This window comes from Sinocyclocheilus grahami, unplaced genomic scaffold, assembly GCF_001515645.1.
Source record: "Sinocyclocheilus grahami isolate Dianchi unplaced genomic scaffold, SAMN03320097.WGS_v1.1 scaffold8.1, whole genome shotgun sequence".
NCBI classification, from domain to species: Eukaryota; Metazoa; Chordata; class Actinopteri; order Cypriniformes; family Cyprinidae; genus Sinocyclocheilus; species Sinocyclocheilus grahami.
The window spans coordinates 868489-881835 of record NW_015505187.1 but is presented as its reverse complement, the minus strand read 5'-3'; the positions used below and the strand labels follow the sequence as shown (position 1 = coordinate 881835).

At 34.3% G+C, this 13347-nt stretch overlaps 2 protein-coding genes across 2 annotated transcripts; both read left to right on the top strand.

The window, feature by feature from the left end:
- The first annotated feature begins 895 nt into the window (after nucleotides 1-895).
- avpr2l (arginine vasopressin receptor 2, like) lies at nucleotides 896-3366 on the top strand. Its single transcript, XM_016278891.1, has 2 exons — nucleotides 896-1742; nucleotides 3287-3366. The coding sequence occupies exons 1-2, from the start codon at nucleotides 896-898 to the stop codon at nucleotides 3364-3366; spliced, it is 927 nt and encodes a 308-aa protein (XP_016134377.1).
- Nucleotides 3367-7034: 3668 nt separating this feature from the next.
- On the top strand, nucleotides 7035-8620 carry dnajb9b (DnaJ heat shock protein family (Hsp40) member B9b). The gene is made up of 3 exons (XM_016278901.1): nucleotides 7035-7100; nucleotides 7744-7974; nucleotides 8072-8620. The coding sequence occupies exons 2-3, from the start codon at nucleotides 7758-7760 to the stop codon at nucleotides 8494-8496; spliced, it is 642 nt and encodes a 213-aa protein (XP_016134387.1). The 5' UTR covers nucleotides 7035-7100; nucleotides 7744-7757; the 3' UTR covers nucleotides 8497-8620.
- Nucleotides 8621-13347: the final 4727 nt, after the last annotated feature.

The following is a 13347-nucleotide window of genomic DNA, read 5'->3' as shown; positions in this document are numbered from 1 at the left end:
ACCTAGTTCCGTAATGCAACACAAAATGCACTTTAAAGGTCTCTCTGTTAAAGGAATAGTTCACCCAAAACTGAAAATGTGCTCACCCTCAGCTCAGGTCATCCAAGTTGTAGATGAGTTTGTTTCTTCATCTGAACAGATTTGGAGAAATTTAGCATCACATCACTTGCTCACTAATGGATCCTCTGCAGTGAATGGGTCCCCGAGTCCAAACAGCTGATACAAACATAACAAGAATCCACACCACTCCAGTCCATCACTTAATGTCTTCTCATCTGAATCGGGAGAGAAATATCACAGATCAAACACCTGTTTGGACTCTCATTCTGACGGCACCCATTCACTGCAGAGGATCCATTAGTGAGCAAGTGGACTTATTTTGGCCAGAAGTGAGTGTTTAAAGTTAAACGTTAAAGTCTTCTGCAAATCTGTTCTGATGAAGAAACAGATTCATCTTAATATGCATTATACAGAAAACAGAAAAAGCCGTTTAAAGTCATTTTATATACACAATTAATCACACTGCAGCACTCTTTTGTCACTTTTCATGGTTAATAATATCAAAATCATAGATGATATTTAAATGCTAAAACCTTATGGGAATTAAATAACAAGGCTACTTTAGTGATGCCAGGTTGCGATTGACCTCAAAAATATTAATGAGCTCAACTGCAAAAAAATTTGTCAAGTGTTTGTTCAGCGCATAATTGAATGTATGACTGAATGTCTGACGTGCGTGAGCACAGGTACCGGTGCACGTTGTGGTCCTCAGCACCAATTTGCGCCATAGCGCACCGTGCCGTGTGCGTCAGCGCTCAAGTGCAGCAGTCAAGCACCTTCTCACATAACATACTAAACAGTCACACTGACTTTCTAAGGTAGGATTTAATTTACAATGGCTGATAACCTTAACTGCAGCAGCGGTAACTGCTCCAGTGCGCAGGAAGCGTTTGGTTCATCCGAGGGACACTTGGCGCTCGTGAAAGCTGCAGTTCTTGGCTGCATTTTCGTGCTGGCAACATTTAGCAATTTATTCCTCCTCCGTGCTCTTTGGAAAAGACGAAAAAGACGGACTCGAACTCAGCTGTTTCTTCTGCACCTGTGCCTGGCTGACCTGGTGGTCGCTTTCTTCCAAGTCCTGCCGCAGTTATCCATGGAGATTACGCACCGGTTCAGAGGCTCCGATCTGGTGTGCAGAGCGGTGAAGTATCTTCAGGTGGTCGGGATGTTCGCGTCCACGTACATGATAGTGGCCATGACCATAGATCGTTATCACGCGGTCTGCAAACCCATGGTGTCGTTCTTTAGAGGGTCTTTCCGCAGGTATGTTGCCATAAGCGCAGCATGGCTCATCTCCCTGGCGTTCAGCGCTCCGCAGATGTTCATCTTCTCTCTCCAAGAAGTTGAGATGAATGTTTTCGACTGCTGGGCGACGTTTACTGAGCCCTGGGGAGGTAGAATATACATAACGTGGATCACTCTGTCCGTGTTTGTTCTGCCAGCCGTAATCTTGATGTATTGTCAGATAAAGATTTGCGCAGGGATCTATTTCAACATGAAGAGGAAAGCCTTGCAGAGCAGCACAGGTGATGGGCGCTCCAGCTCTAAAGGGATATCAAGCGCAATGCTGAAGACTGTCAAAATGACTTTTATTATCATCCTGGTGTACACCCTCTGCTGGAGCCCGTTCTTCGTGGTCCAGCTCTGGTCAGCTTGGAGTCCAAGCAGTGCGCCCACGCAAGGCAAGTCAAAGTAGCTCTCCTGATATGCTTCTGTTTGGCATTTTTATTTGACTTTGTAAAAGATGTTTTTTTCTTACAAGTTACACAGTATTATCAGTTTATCAAGGAGTATGAAGATGCACTGAAAATAAACCAAAAGGCAGCTCCACAGGTTTGTGTAAAACCTTATAATCATGTTCTCCGGTATGGTTTGAGATTCAAAGAACATCATAAACGTCAATGGAAGAGCATCTATTTCACAAATCTGCTTATTTGATTATGTGAGCCACCTATGTCTTAAATATTTATTTTAAATGTCATCATAAAATCGTACTAAATATTTTTTAATATTATATTTGTAAATATTTATGCATATTTCCCCCCACTATTTTTCTAAAACCTCTCTTTTTATGTTCAGGTTGAAATGCATTGAAAAAGAAATGCTAATTTTCATTAAGGAATTTTTTTGAATTACAGGTTCTGTCCTCAGTCTGTCCACAAATCTGCAAATATTACAAATAAAAGTGCTGAATCATAAATATTACCTCTAAATATTATCATATAATATTAAAACATATATTTTACAATATTATATTTTTTAACACTTCTACATTTTTTTAAATATTCTTTTTTATGTTCAGGTCTAAATGCATTAAAAAATATAAAATATTTTGAAAAGGAACAGTTTTTTTTCACATCACAGGTTTTGTCCTCAGTTTGACCACACATCTGCAAATATTACAAATAAAAGTGCTGAATCATAAATATTACCTTCAAATATTATCGTAGAATATTTTTTAATATTTTACAATATTGTATTTTTAAACATTTCTAAATTTTTGTAATATTCTTTTTATGTTCAGGTTTAAATGCATTCAAAATATAAAACATTTTTAAAAGGAACTGGTTTTTTTCACATCACAGGTTTTGTCCTCATTTAGACCACAAATCTGCAAATATTACAAATGAAAGTGCAGAATCCACAATACTTACTTTAAATATGATAATAAAATATTTGAAAATATTTCTACATATTTTGGTTTTTTATTCAACTTTATTTTTATGTTCAAGTTTAATTGCATAAAAATATATAAATATTTTTTTATAAGAAACAGTTTTTATATAATGCATCATAATTGTATATAATATGTTTATTTAGGCATTGGTGAATAAAATAATGTCCCATATCAAATAATACAAATGTATGTCTACATATACTGGTATAACCACATGGTGTGGTAATATTTAACTCTTACGATAATAGATGTGAATAAAGGCCCATTGATGTGTATAAGTCATATATGATTACTCACAACCATGTTCTGTTGTGGGAACTGTCTATCTCCCCTCAGCTGCAGATCTAGCAGATAAATAGACATTAGTAAAACCATTCATTAGTAGCCGACAAAAGACCAGATCAGATTAAACTGATTCATGTGTAGACACCAGCTGGTGCAAACAGGCAGTATTTTTGCCCAGAGCACACAATCGGTTGATTCCAAGTCTGAACACTTCCTATATATGTGCAATTTCTTATTTTGTGTGTGATTCTTTATGTTCTACAGGGCCAGTGTTTGTCACTATCATGCTCCTCGCCAGTCTTAACAGCTGCACAAACCCATGGATCTACCTGTACTACAGCTAAAACCTCAAGGACACTGATCACCCATCACCGTTCCTGCTGCTGAAGACTGCATGGTCTAAACACACACTTATACACCGATTTTCAAGTTTTTTCTAACAACTGAAGTGATTTTGGCTATGGAAAGTTTCTGCATAATTTGGCAGGGTCATTTGTTCCTATTAAAATAAGAAATATACTACTTGTACTGCTATAAAGAGAACAAAGGAGATCTGTTTCCATTTAATTGGTGCATGTGCATGTGCATGTGCTAAACTGTAAATGTATGTAACTGTAGATGTTCATAGACTGAGGTTTCCTTGGAGTTTCTGACAGATGATATGACTAATGGCACCTCGCCTTTGTGTGGTAATATGGCCTGTGATTTACAGGTAATGAACCAGCCATTCTACACTAAGTGACTCATTACCATCATAAAGTCTTGTATCAAGAATAATGGCTCTTATTTAAAGAAAATCAAGGTATAATTAAAATTATTTCCCAGTATAGAAAGATATTTAGCACAAAAATGAGCTGCAGATGTGATTGTCATTGTATATATATATATATAGAGAGAGAGAGAGAGAGAGAGGAGAGAGATCTTTGATCTGGTCAGGTGGTCACATTTTTCAATTACATACTGTCTTTTTGTTTCATTTAAAGCACTGTGAATTGTTTACCTGACCTATGTAAATTGCAATCCATTTAATGTGATTAAAGTAACGTTATTTTCCATTCCTCATTTAAATGATAATACAGAAGAGCCTCTGTATAAAAAGTTCTATAGGATTAAAATGATGTGTGACGGATTCCATAGTCACCGTGTTGCTCTCGTACTTTCACACACCCTAATTTCTTAGTACCGCAAAGCCTGTTTTCTGTCAAAGTAACTGTGTAGAGAATGCCTTCACACATTTAGAAATTTGTTCCTTAAATAAAGTGAAATGAAAAGAGAATGTTCCTTTACTAAAAAAACGGGATTCGCACAATCATCAGTCAAAATTTTCAGCCATCAGATTCATAATTATATTTCCCTCCAGAAATTTCTATGCTTCTATTCCCTCTGTTCCCATAAATAATAGAGCAATACTGAATATTTAATGCGCCTGAATATAGTTCCTCATACATTCAAAACAGTTAATCTTTTGGATGAGGAGTCTCTTATGGGTTTCATTATTCTCAAAATATGTATTATAAAATATTTATTTATTTAGCTAGGCCATAATTGTGCACTTGTAGCATGTTTAAAAAATTAAATCCCATTTATGCACCAAAAAAGAATAGACTTCATCCTTCATGTGAAAGTAAATTAACTCATGAAAGGGTCTTGGTTAATGTGCTTAAGTTACAATAAAACATGCTACAAAGCATTTAACCTTTATGGAATTGCCAAATGACACAACATAATTGGTTTGTCTTTTCACTGCACAAACTTTGTTTGGATTTGAGGCAAAATGGAAACCTAAGGCAACTGCATCCAAGGTGGCTTTTGGGAAATGGAATTAGAGCATTTAGAGGCTGATAAAAGTGGAGACCGATGTTGACGAAGGGCGGGAGGGAAGACAGAAGTGAGAATAAGACAGCATTGTATGCCTCTTATCAAATACAATACAGTGTAAATTACGTCATTTAGGAAATGGCCTCTAAAAAAAATATGAGCAATAAGATCATTCGATTGGAAAATATTACAAAAACAGCAGATTTATTTTGAAATTGAATAGACCGTGACAATGATACGGTCTGACCTCCCAAACAAGACAAAGTCAGATACATTCAAAGAACAGTGCACTTGTAGATACTGACATCATCCAAACACTTAAGAGTTGTGCTGATCAATAAAACTGTAGTTTCTCTTTTTAGAGGGCCACTTGATTTTATTTTGTATGGATTAGCTGTTTTTAAGGCACCAATCTTTTGCTCCATCAATAATTCTCCCTCAAGGCTTGTGCTGTTTATTACCGTTTAAAACCTTGTTATTTACTGTAGGTCACAGCCATGCCGAATTAATGACTATTTTTAAGCACTCTCTGCCAGTCTGTGAATGAACATCACCTATAACAATGAGGTGACCTCTGCCACACTGACACCATGTGGCCATGCATGTATGGAAAGAATGACAGGCCTTATTAAATCCATTTCATATCCTCACACTTCTGCAAAGCCACGACACAAAAACTAAAAATATAAGTGTTACTGACAGGTACTAAAATAAAAAGCTTTAACCTATGCTTATGAATGGGAAAACAAGTGTTTTTAGTGTTAATTCAAATCTCATTTAGCTCATTTAACATGCAGTTTTTTCACTATACCTATATTTAAAAGCTTTGTACTGCACCACTGCTGATTTTATTTGGATTCACAAACTTTTTTGTCTGAACCTCTATTGTCTATTTACTTGGCAAATATTTATAATATTTAATAGTTAATATTTCAATAATGTATCAACCTATTTGCATGTTGACATTTATCTGATGATGGTTAATGGTCACTTGACGTGCAGGTCAACACCTAAAATGTGTTTTGTTTTGAAAATATTTTTGTATTTTAAAATGATTTAATTCATTTTTACATTTTTATTATTTATTTATTTGCTTTTCATTAGCTCTCAAACCCCCAGCAGTTCCCTCATGAAGCAGGTTTACAAAAACCCAGGATGAGTCATTCATGTCCATCTTTAAAAACATACACAGTCTAGTTTCTCTGGTTTTCGAAGTCTTTTATTTTATTCTTTTATTTTATCATTGAAAAAAAATGAACGTGAAAAATGTTTCCATAACCCAGCCGACTGGAAAAGTGAGATTTTTGATAATTCAGGAATTGTCTTGGATTTCCTTTTTTCAAGGAACCCCCTGTCTGTCTGAGACCTCACTTTGAGAAATAGGATGCATTGCTTATTGTAAATAACCAAAATTATTGACTAAAATGTCAATGTTACCACAATATTATTATGACCTCCTTTGTGCCTACATGTCCATGAGATTATTCATTTAATTATTATTCATAAAATCCCCTTTCTAACTAAATCTTTATATATATCTTATATATAATTCTATTTATATATATATAGAGAGAGAGAGAGAGAGAGAGAGAGCGTAAGAATGACAGATAACCCTAAAATATTGAAGTAGCCCTGCAATTATTATTTTTTTCTTACTGCATTACTTCCTGATCTACAGACGTGATCTACATTCCTATCGTTTTTTTAATGCCATTATTTTGGCAAGGAGACTTGCAGTCTCAGCCCACAGTTGAGCTTTGTCCATGTTTCCATAACGGGAATGTCTGGGATGCTGTCAGTTTCTTATATGGTCACTGAAAGCTAATTCTCTGCAGGAAAAAAATTCAGCAGGACATGAGGCAATAAAACGAGTAATCATGATTGACAAAACACCTTGTGCCTCTTTTGCAGGCTCAGTCTGCTTTAAGAATCTCACCTGTTTTTTCCAAGGTGGACACGCATAAAACTGCTTTAGAAATATACTTTTAAAACAGGTATAATGATGTCTTACGGACAAAAACAACTTGTATTGTCCTTTGAGTGCGGTCCTTCAACAGTTTGACAGCTCACTCCCGCTACAGAAACAGGAAGTGACGTTCGGGCGATGTGGACCAATCAAAACGCTCATAGTCATTCATCGCGGGAGTCAGCCAATCGCGTTGCGAGTCGTGGAGCAGTACCTTTAGCTCTGTCACAGCGCTCAGAAAAACGATCAGCTGTTCTTCGTTTGTTGTAACTCTGGGACGGAAACCAGCAGCGGGTAAGTAAAAACCAGCAGTTTTACTATAGCTCAAATGTTTTACTTCATATCTGATACATATAGCTGTTTAGATATGTTAGAGAATCATTCTGTTCTGTCGCATGTTTTGAGGAGGAGGATAATGTTAAACAGGTAAAAACATAACTCAGTTTGAAGCTGTCAAGAACATGTCCAGATCATAAATCAAAAGCAATAGGAAATTATATATTGCTTTAAGAAAATGAAGCTCTTTTTTTATTACTATTTATAGTTGACAACGATTCAAAATATATCTGCATCTCTTTTTAGGCACGTCAAACTCACAAGCACATTTTAGGATTAATTGTGGCACATTTACACCTATTCTCATTACAGCCAAGCAAACAATAATACATTAGGATGATGAAGTTTTTTTATACAATATGGTACCACTTATGCTGATTAAAATGTAAAAAAAAAATGTTTGCATGTCATAAAAAGAAATACAGTACATATACAGATGGACTACACATTATAATTTATGCTGATTAAAATGTATGTATGTTTGTATATATGTGTGTGTGTGTGTGTGTGTGTGTGTGTGTGTTGAATATTCCTTTGAATTGTCTCATGACACAAAACCAACAAATGAACTGTGATCTCGCCTCTTGTTTGCTGTTAACAGGTCTGACCACAGGCATGGCAACAGCTCAGTCAGCGTTCACTTTGGCTGTGAGCATTCTGCTCATCACAGAGTTCATTCTGGCCGAGAAAGACTACTACGAGATCCTGGATGTACCCAAAGATGCATCTGACCGGCAGATCAAAAAGGCTTTCCATAAATTAGCCATGAGGTATCACCCTGATAAAAACAAAAGCCCTGACGCAGAGACAAAGTTCAGAGAGATCGCTGAGGGTGAGTCAGCATACCTGTGTAAAACAACACACGACACACCCTTCTGAACATTTTATGTGTTGATCAGTTCTTTAAGCTATGTATTTTTCATTCCCAGCATATGAAACATTATCAGATGACAATCGGAGAAAGGAGTACGATCAGATGAGGAGCAGTCCGTTCTCCAGAGAGAGTCCGAGAGGAGGCGGTGACCACTTCCATCAACATTTTAGCTTCAACTTCCATGATATATTCAGAGGCTCTGACAAGTTTGGACACAATCCTCATTTGCATAATAAAAGACATTTTGAGAGGCACTTTCAGGCCCACGAAGAAGCACGCAGCAGGCACAGGAGGCACTTCCAGCACTCTTTTGGTGGTGACAAGTTTGATGATATGTTTGAGGATATGGAGAGGATGTTCTCTTTTAATGGACACCAGACTCGGACTCAAAGCAAGTTTCACGGTTCCAGCAGGCAGCACTGTAGGACTGTCACACAGCGAATGGGCAACATGGTTACAACATACACAGACTGCTCTTGAGTTAATGCGCACATAGAAATGTCTTTTGGTTGTGTGGATTGAAACTGTAATTAATTCTGTTTTGCTTTTTTTGTGTTTTGGATCAGTTCTTATGACCTCTATAAAATCGTCTGCAAGAATCACATATTTTTGGGCATAACATCCTCAGTTTAGGGATCCTAAGTCTGACTGTTTACAAAATTGACCATCCACGACATATTAATAATGTTATTAACGGTTAATATTAACACTTATTCACAGTAAACATGATGACCTCATCCAAATGGCTAACAATACTTTTTCAGATATATTTTAAATACATTTCAAAAGATTTTTTTGTTGTTGTTTTAGTTAACTATTTCATCATATATTTTTGGCCTCTTTATAAATATTGAGTCTAAATTTATTTACTTACATTGATCTAAATATCTACAAAAAAAAAGGTTTTGCATTTACTCAAAATCCTTTTTAAAATTACATTTAAAAATGTATTTTTTTGTTCTTGAAGTACATTTTGTACTACAGCTTGGCAAAAAATATATTTCCTTAATACTGTAAACCTATACAGTATATAGCATATGTTTTAATTATATCTGTAATATATTTTGGCCAGAAAAAAAATTATATATAGCCAATATGGGGGGGGGGGGGGGGGGTTTTGAAATAGCAAGACACAAGTCATTATCTTTTTGTTTAGCTTTTTTTTTTTAATTCGGAGGTGAAATTGATATCACTTTAATTGTTGATTATTTATAAACTCTTAAGCTATCTATCATTTGTTATGAAGTCAAGATTTAGGGTCCTTAAACGCATATTTCGTTTTTAGGGTAAATGGTTTCCGCATTAGTTTACATCCGATGCCTTTAAAACACATAATTGCATTTAACATAAAGTGCATTTTGGAAGAGCCTTGGACCTGTTTGAGATATGTCAGTGATCACTAGAAGTCATTCAAAGTGGTTTAGAAGTTAAAAAGGCCTGAAAGCGTGTAAAAGTATTGTTTGCTTGATTTTGCACAATGTCATTTAATTATCTTTTTTGTTGTTGTTTGCTGTCATGTCCTTAGCAAGTATTTAACACAATTTGTATATCTTCCATCTCTGTTAACATCACACCAATGCAAGTAGCTCTTTTGAAGGGGAATTCCCTTACATGTGCAATAATGATCAGGAGCTTGCTGCTGAGGGATCCTGTTAGCTGTAGGGCTTTCCTGAGGAAAAAAAACCCACAGCTGTATATGATCTAATGAAGTGTCGTGCTGAAAAAAACGGTTACTATTTTGTTTCAGGTTTGGTATCATGTTCAATTTCCATGTAAATGGAATGTTTTTGAGCAATTACCTGAGGCACTTGTACAAAAAGCCATGTATAATCATTCTTTTTCATCTAAATAACCATTGAAATATATATATTGTACACTCCCTGTGGTTCTGTAAATGTGAATACATTTATTTGGCTCTCCAAAGATTTGATCTACAGCAAGACACTTTTGTCAGTTAGTTTAATCTGAATATTTATATTGCTGTGCCAATAAACAATTACCTCATGTTGAAGCTTGGTGTACAGTCAGAACGAAAAGCAGTATTAATAACCTTATATTTTTGCTATTTCTGAACATAATGTTAAGCTATAGTGTTCATGTTTTGTATTGAAATCTGGTTTTAGTTTAAATGTAACATCCATTTAATGTAAAATACAAGCAAGCAATGCTTGGGAATGAAAAACATAGAACGGAGCAACTGATTCCATCATAAACTAATATTCATATCAACATCAATAATAATTTTGGACTCCCCAAAGAATATTTCAAAACCTTTTTTTCTCTCGTCAAGAACGATTTAATGATCAAAAAACATCTATCCACTATACAGAACCTTTGGTACAATGGAAAGTTTCCTTGGATGTTAAAGGTTTTTCATGGAACCATGACACCAATAAAGAAGCATTATTTTTTTTAAGAGAACATGCAAATGCAGGATAATATTCCAGATGCTTATACAGTGCAGTCTGGAAGTCTAGTTAACCAAACTGTTGACAGTAGCCATTGACTTCCATAGTTTTTGATGCTTCCATAGTTTGGTGCAAACGCTTTTTTGGAACGATATGAGGATGAGTAAATACTGACAGAATTTTCATATTTGGGTGAACTATCCTTATAAAAATAATATTTGAAGATTCATTTCTGAATGTCTTAATATTAGGTTTGTCCCTTTTTTTGCTTCAATAACAGCAGCATGAACTTCACATGCTTCTAAGATGCCTATTTATCTAAATGGGGTATATATGCAGAGAATAGTCATACCCTTCACTGACTATGACATTACACTATGCTGTTTAGGTCAAGGGACTAGGGTATATGAAATGAAATACTTTGTTTAATTTCATGACATCCATCCAAAAATCAGGAACTGGAAAAAACCTATGAGGAAAAAAAAAATTTCTCAACAACTGGGTGTGTTCCAATTATGGAATTATGTGACAGTTGATGGAAAAACTTATCAGACTGTCGCGTGCAAACATTTTAAAATGTGGTGTATTGCATTTGTTTTACAATTTGGTTTAAAAGTAAGTAAATAAATAAAGTGATTAATAAAAACAAGAAATAAACGAATAAATAAATAAATAAGCTGATCTTAAGACTTATAGGAATACAATTAATTTGCTTTGTAACCAAAATAAATAAGTAAATCCTTAACTTGTCTTAAGGTTGAAAGGAATAAAATGTATTGCTTTTGTAAATCAAACATTTAAACAAACAAAACAAAACAAAAAACAAGTGAAAAATAATTAATTCAAATGTTTAGCTGCCCTTAAGTTTGAAATGAATACAACTCATTTATTTCTGTAAAACAAACAAACAAATAGAAAACAGCCAACCTACCAAACAAACAAACAGAACACAAACAAACATTTTAGCTGCTCTTAAGTTTGAACAGATTTTTCTTTTATAATCAAAACAGAAAAAAATAAATACATTAAAAATGTATTAGCTGCCCTTAAGTTTGAAAGTAATACAACTCACTTGCTTTTATAATCCAAACAAACAAACAAACAAGTAAATTAAACATGTTTTAGCTGCTATTAACGTTAAAAAGAATACAAATTATTTGCTTTTGCAATCAAAGTAACAACAGTTAAGGTTTGGGCCAGCTGTTAACCTCCTCTAACTGAATAGAAGACCACAAATGGTTTGCCATAAAGCTCTGCTATTAAATATACAGAGGACTCAAGCCAGGCCTGACAACAACAATTACAGCAGCATTGTTCTCTTACCCAGAATCAGTAAGCCACGTTACAGAGGTTAACTTCTTCAGACAGCTTAAGTGATCTGTTTACCTGTGCAGGCACTTTGGGAACTTATTTTGATAGAGTGCCAGTAAATAAAGAAGTTGAATAGGAGCTGTGTTGTGGTTATACTGCCCTTCCCTCATTGGGTTTGGTATTAATGGTCCTTTTGAATAGGAGTTGAAGAGAAGGGGAAGGAAAGCAGCTCTTTGTTTGAAAAGATAAAGCCCTGGCTACTGCTTCGGCAGAAAATGTAAATACTTTGGCAGGCGTGAAAAGCAAACATAAATTCATAAACCAATGGAAAAATTCACAGACATTTACAGATAGCGTGGAAGGGACAGAACCAAAATAAGGCTTATTTAAAGCCCATATAGATTTTTCTTTTAATATAACCTATTTAGTTAATCATTCATTTATTATTTACATATTTAACTTAACCTTTTTTTTATTGTCAAGTGCTCAGTTATTATCTTTCTGTAATTTCAGATGTCAAACAGAAGTGACTCACTGACACTATGTCAACATTTCTACTGCTAAACAGTTTTTTTAAATGCTGAAGATTAAAGTGCAAATGTAATTAGCTTGTGAGTTTTCATATCCTTCAAGCAGTTTCCCACATTTTATCATCCACAGCAGACAGGAAACAATTCCAAGGTTTGCCACAGACGTTGCAGAACAGTTAAACCCTGTCAACAGAAGAAAACAAATTAGAAAAACATAAACAGGTGTGTGGAGTGTACAAACGTAAGTTTCATGAAAAAATTTACAAACAATGAAACTATTTTGCATTACATATTATGGAAAATATTACTGACCCCAAACTTTTGAATGGCAGAGTGTGTGTGTGTGTATGTGTGCGTGTGCGTGTGTGTAAAATTTCATTAATACATTTCGGGTCAGTAAGATTTATTTTATTATATTTTATTTTAAAGAAATTAATAGTTTTACTCAGCAACAGTGCATTAAATTGGTCAAAAGTGACAGTAAAAAATAAATGCTGCTTTTTAACACTTTCTATTTATCAAACAATTCATGAAAAAAATGTGTTGTGGTTTTCATAAAAATATTAAACAGTCCAACTGTTTAGTATGTTTATGAAAAATGGTCAATCATAAGAAATGAAGCTGAAAATTCAACTTTGCCATCACAGGAATAAATGACATTTTAAAATATATTAAAATAGAAAATAGTTATTTTATGTTGCAATAATATTTCACAATATTACTGTTTTTACTGTATTTAAAATATATATATATTATATTTAAAATACTTTTATTTCATACCAAGTATAGTTCAAATCTATTATCATATTTACTGCCATATCACTTGAGAAATAAATTTTTTTATATAAAAATAAGTTTATTTGGAGTACTACTTGTGCACAATGCACTTTTCTTAATATTATACCTAAAATGTGTTTTAATGTCACTACTGATGAGGATTTTATGATCTTTGAATAATATTGGTCTTTAAATGCAACATATTTAAAGTATACCTAAAGTATACTTGTATAAACTTGTATTTGTAGTATACTTAGAATGAAATAAATGTATTTCAAATACATTTTAGTATATTTATTTTTCAC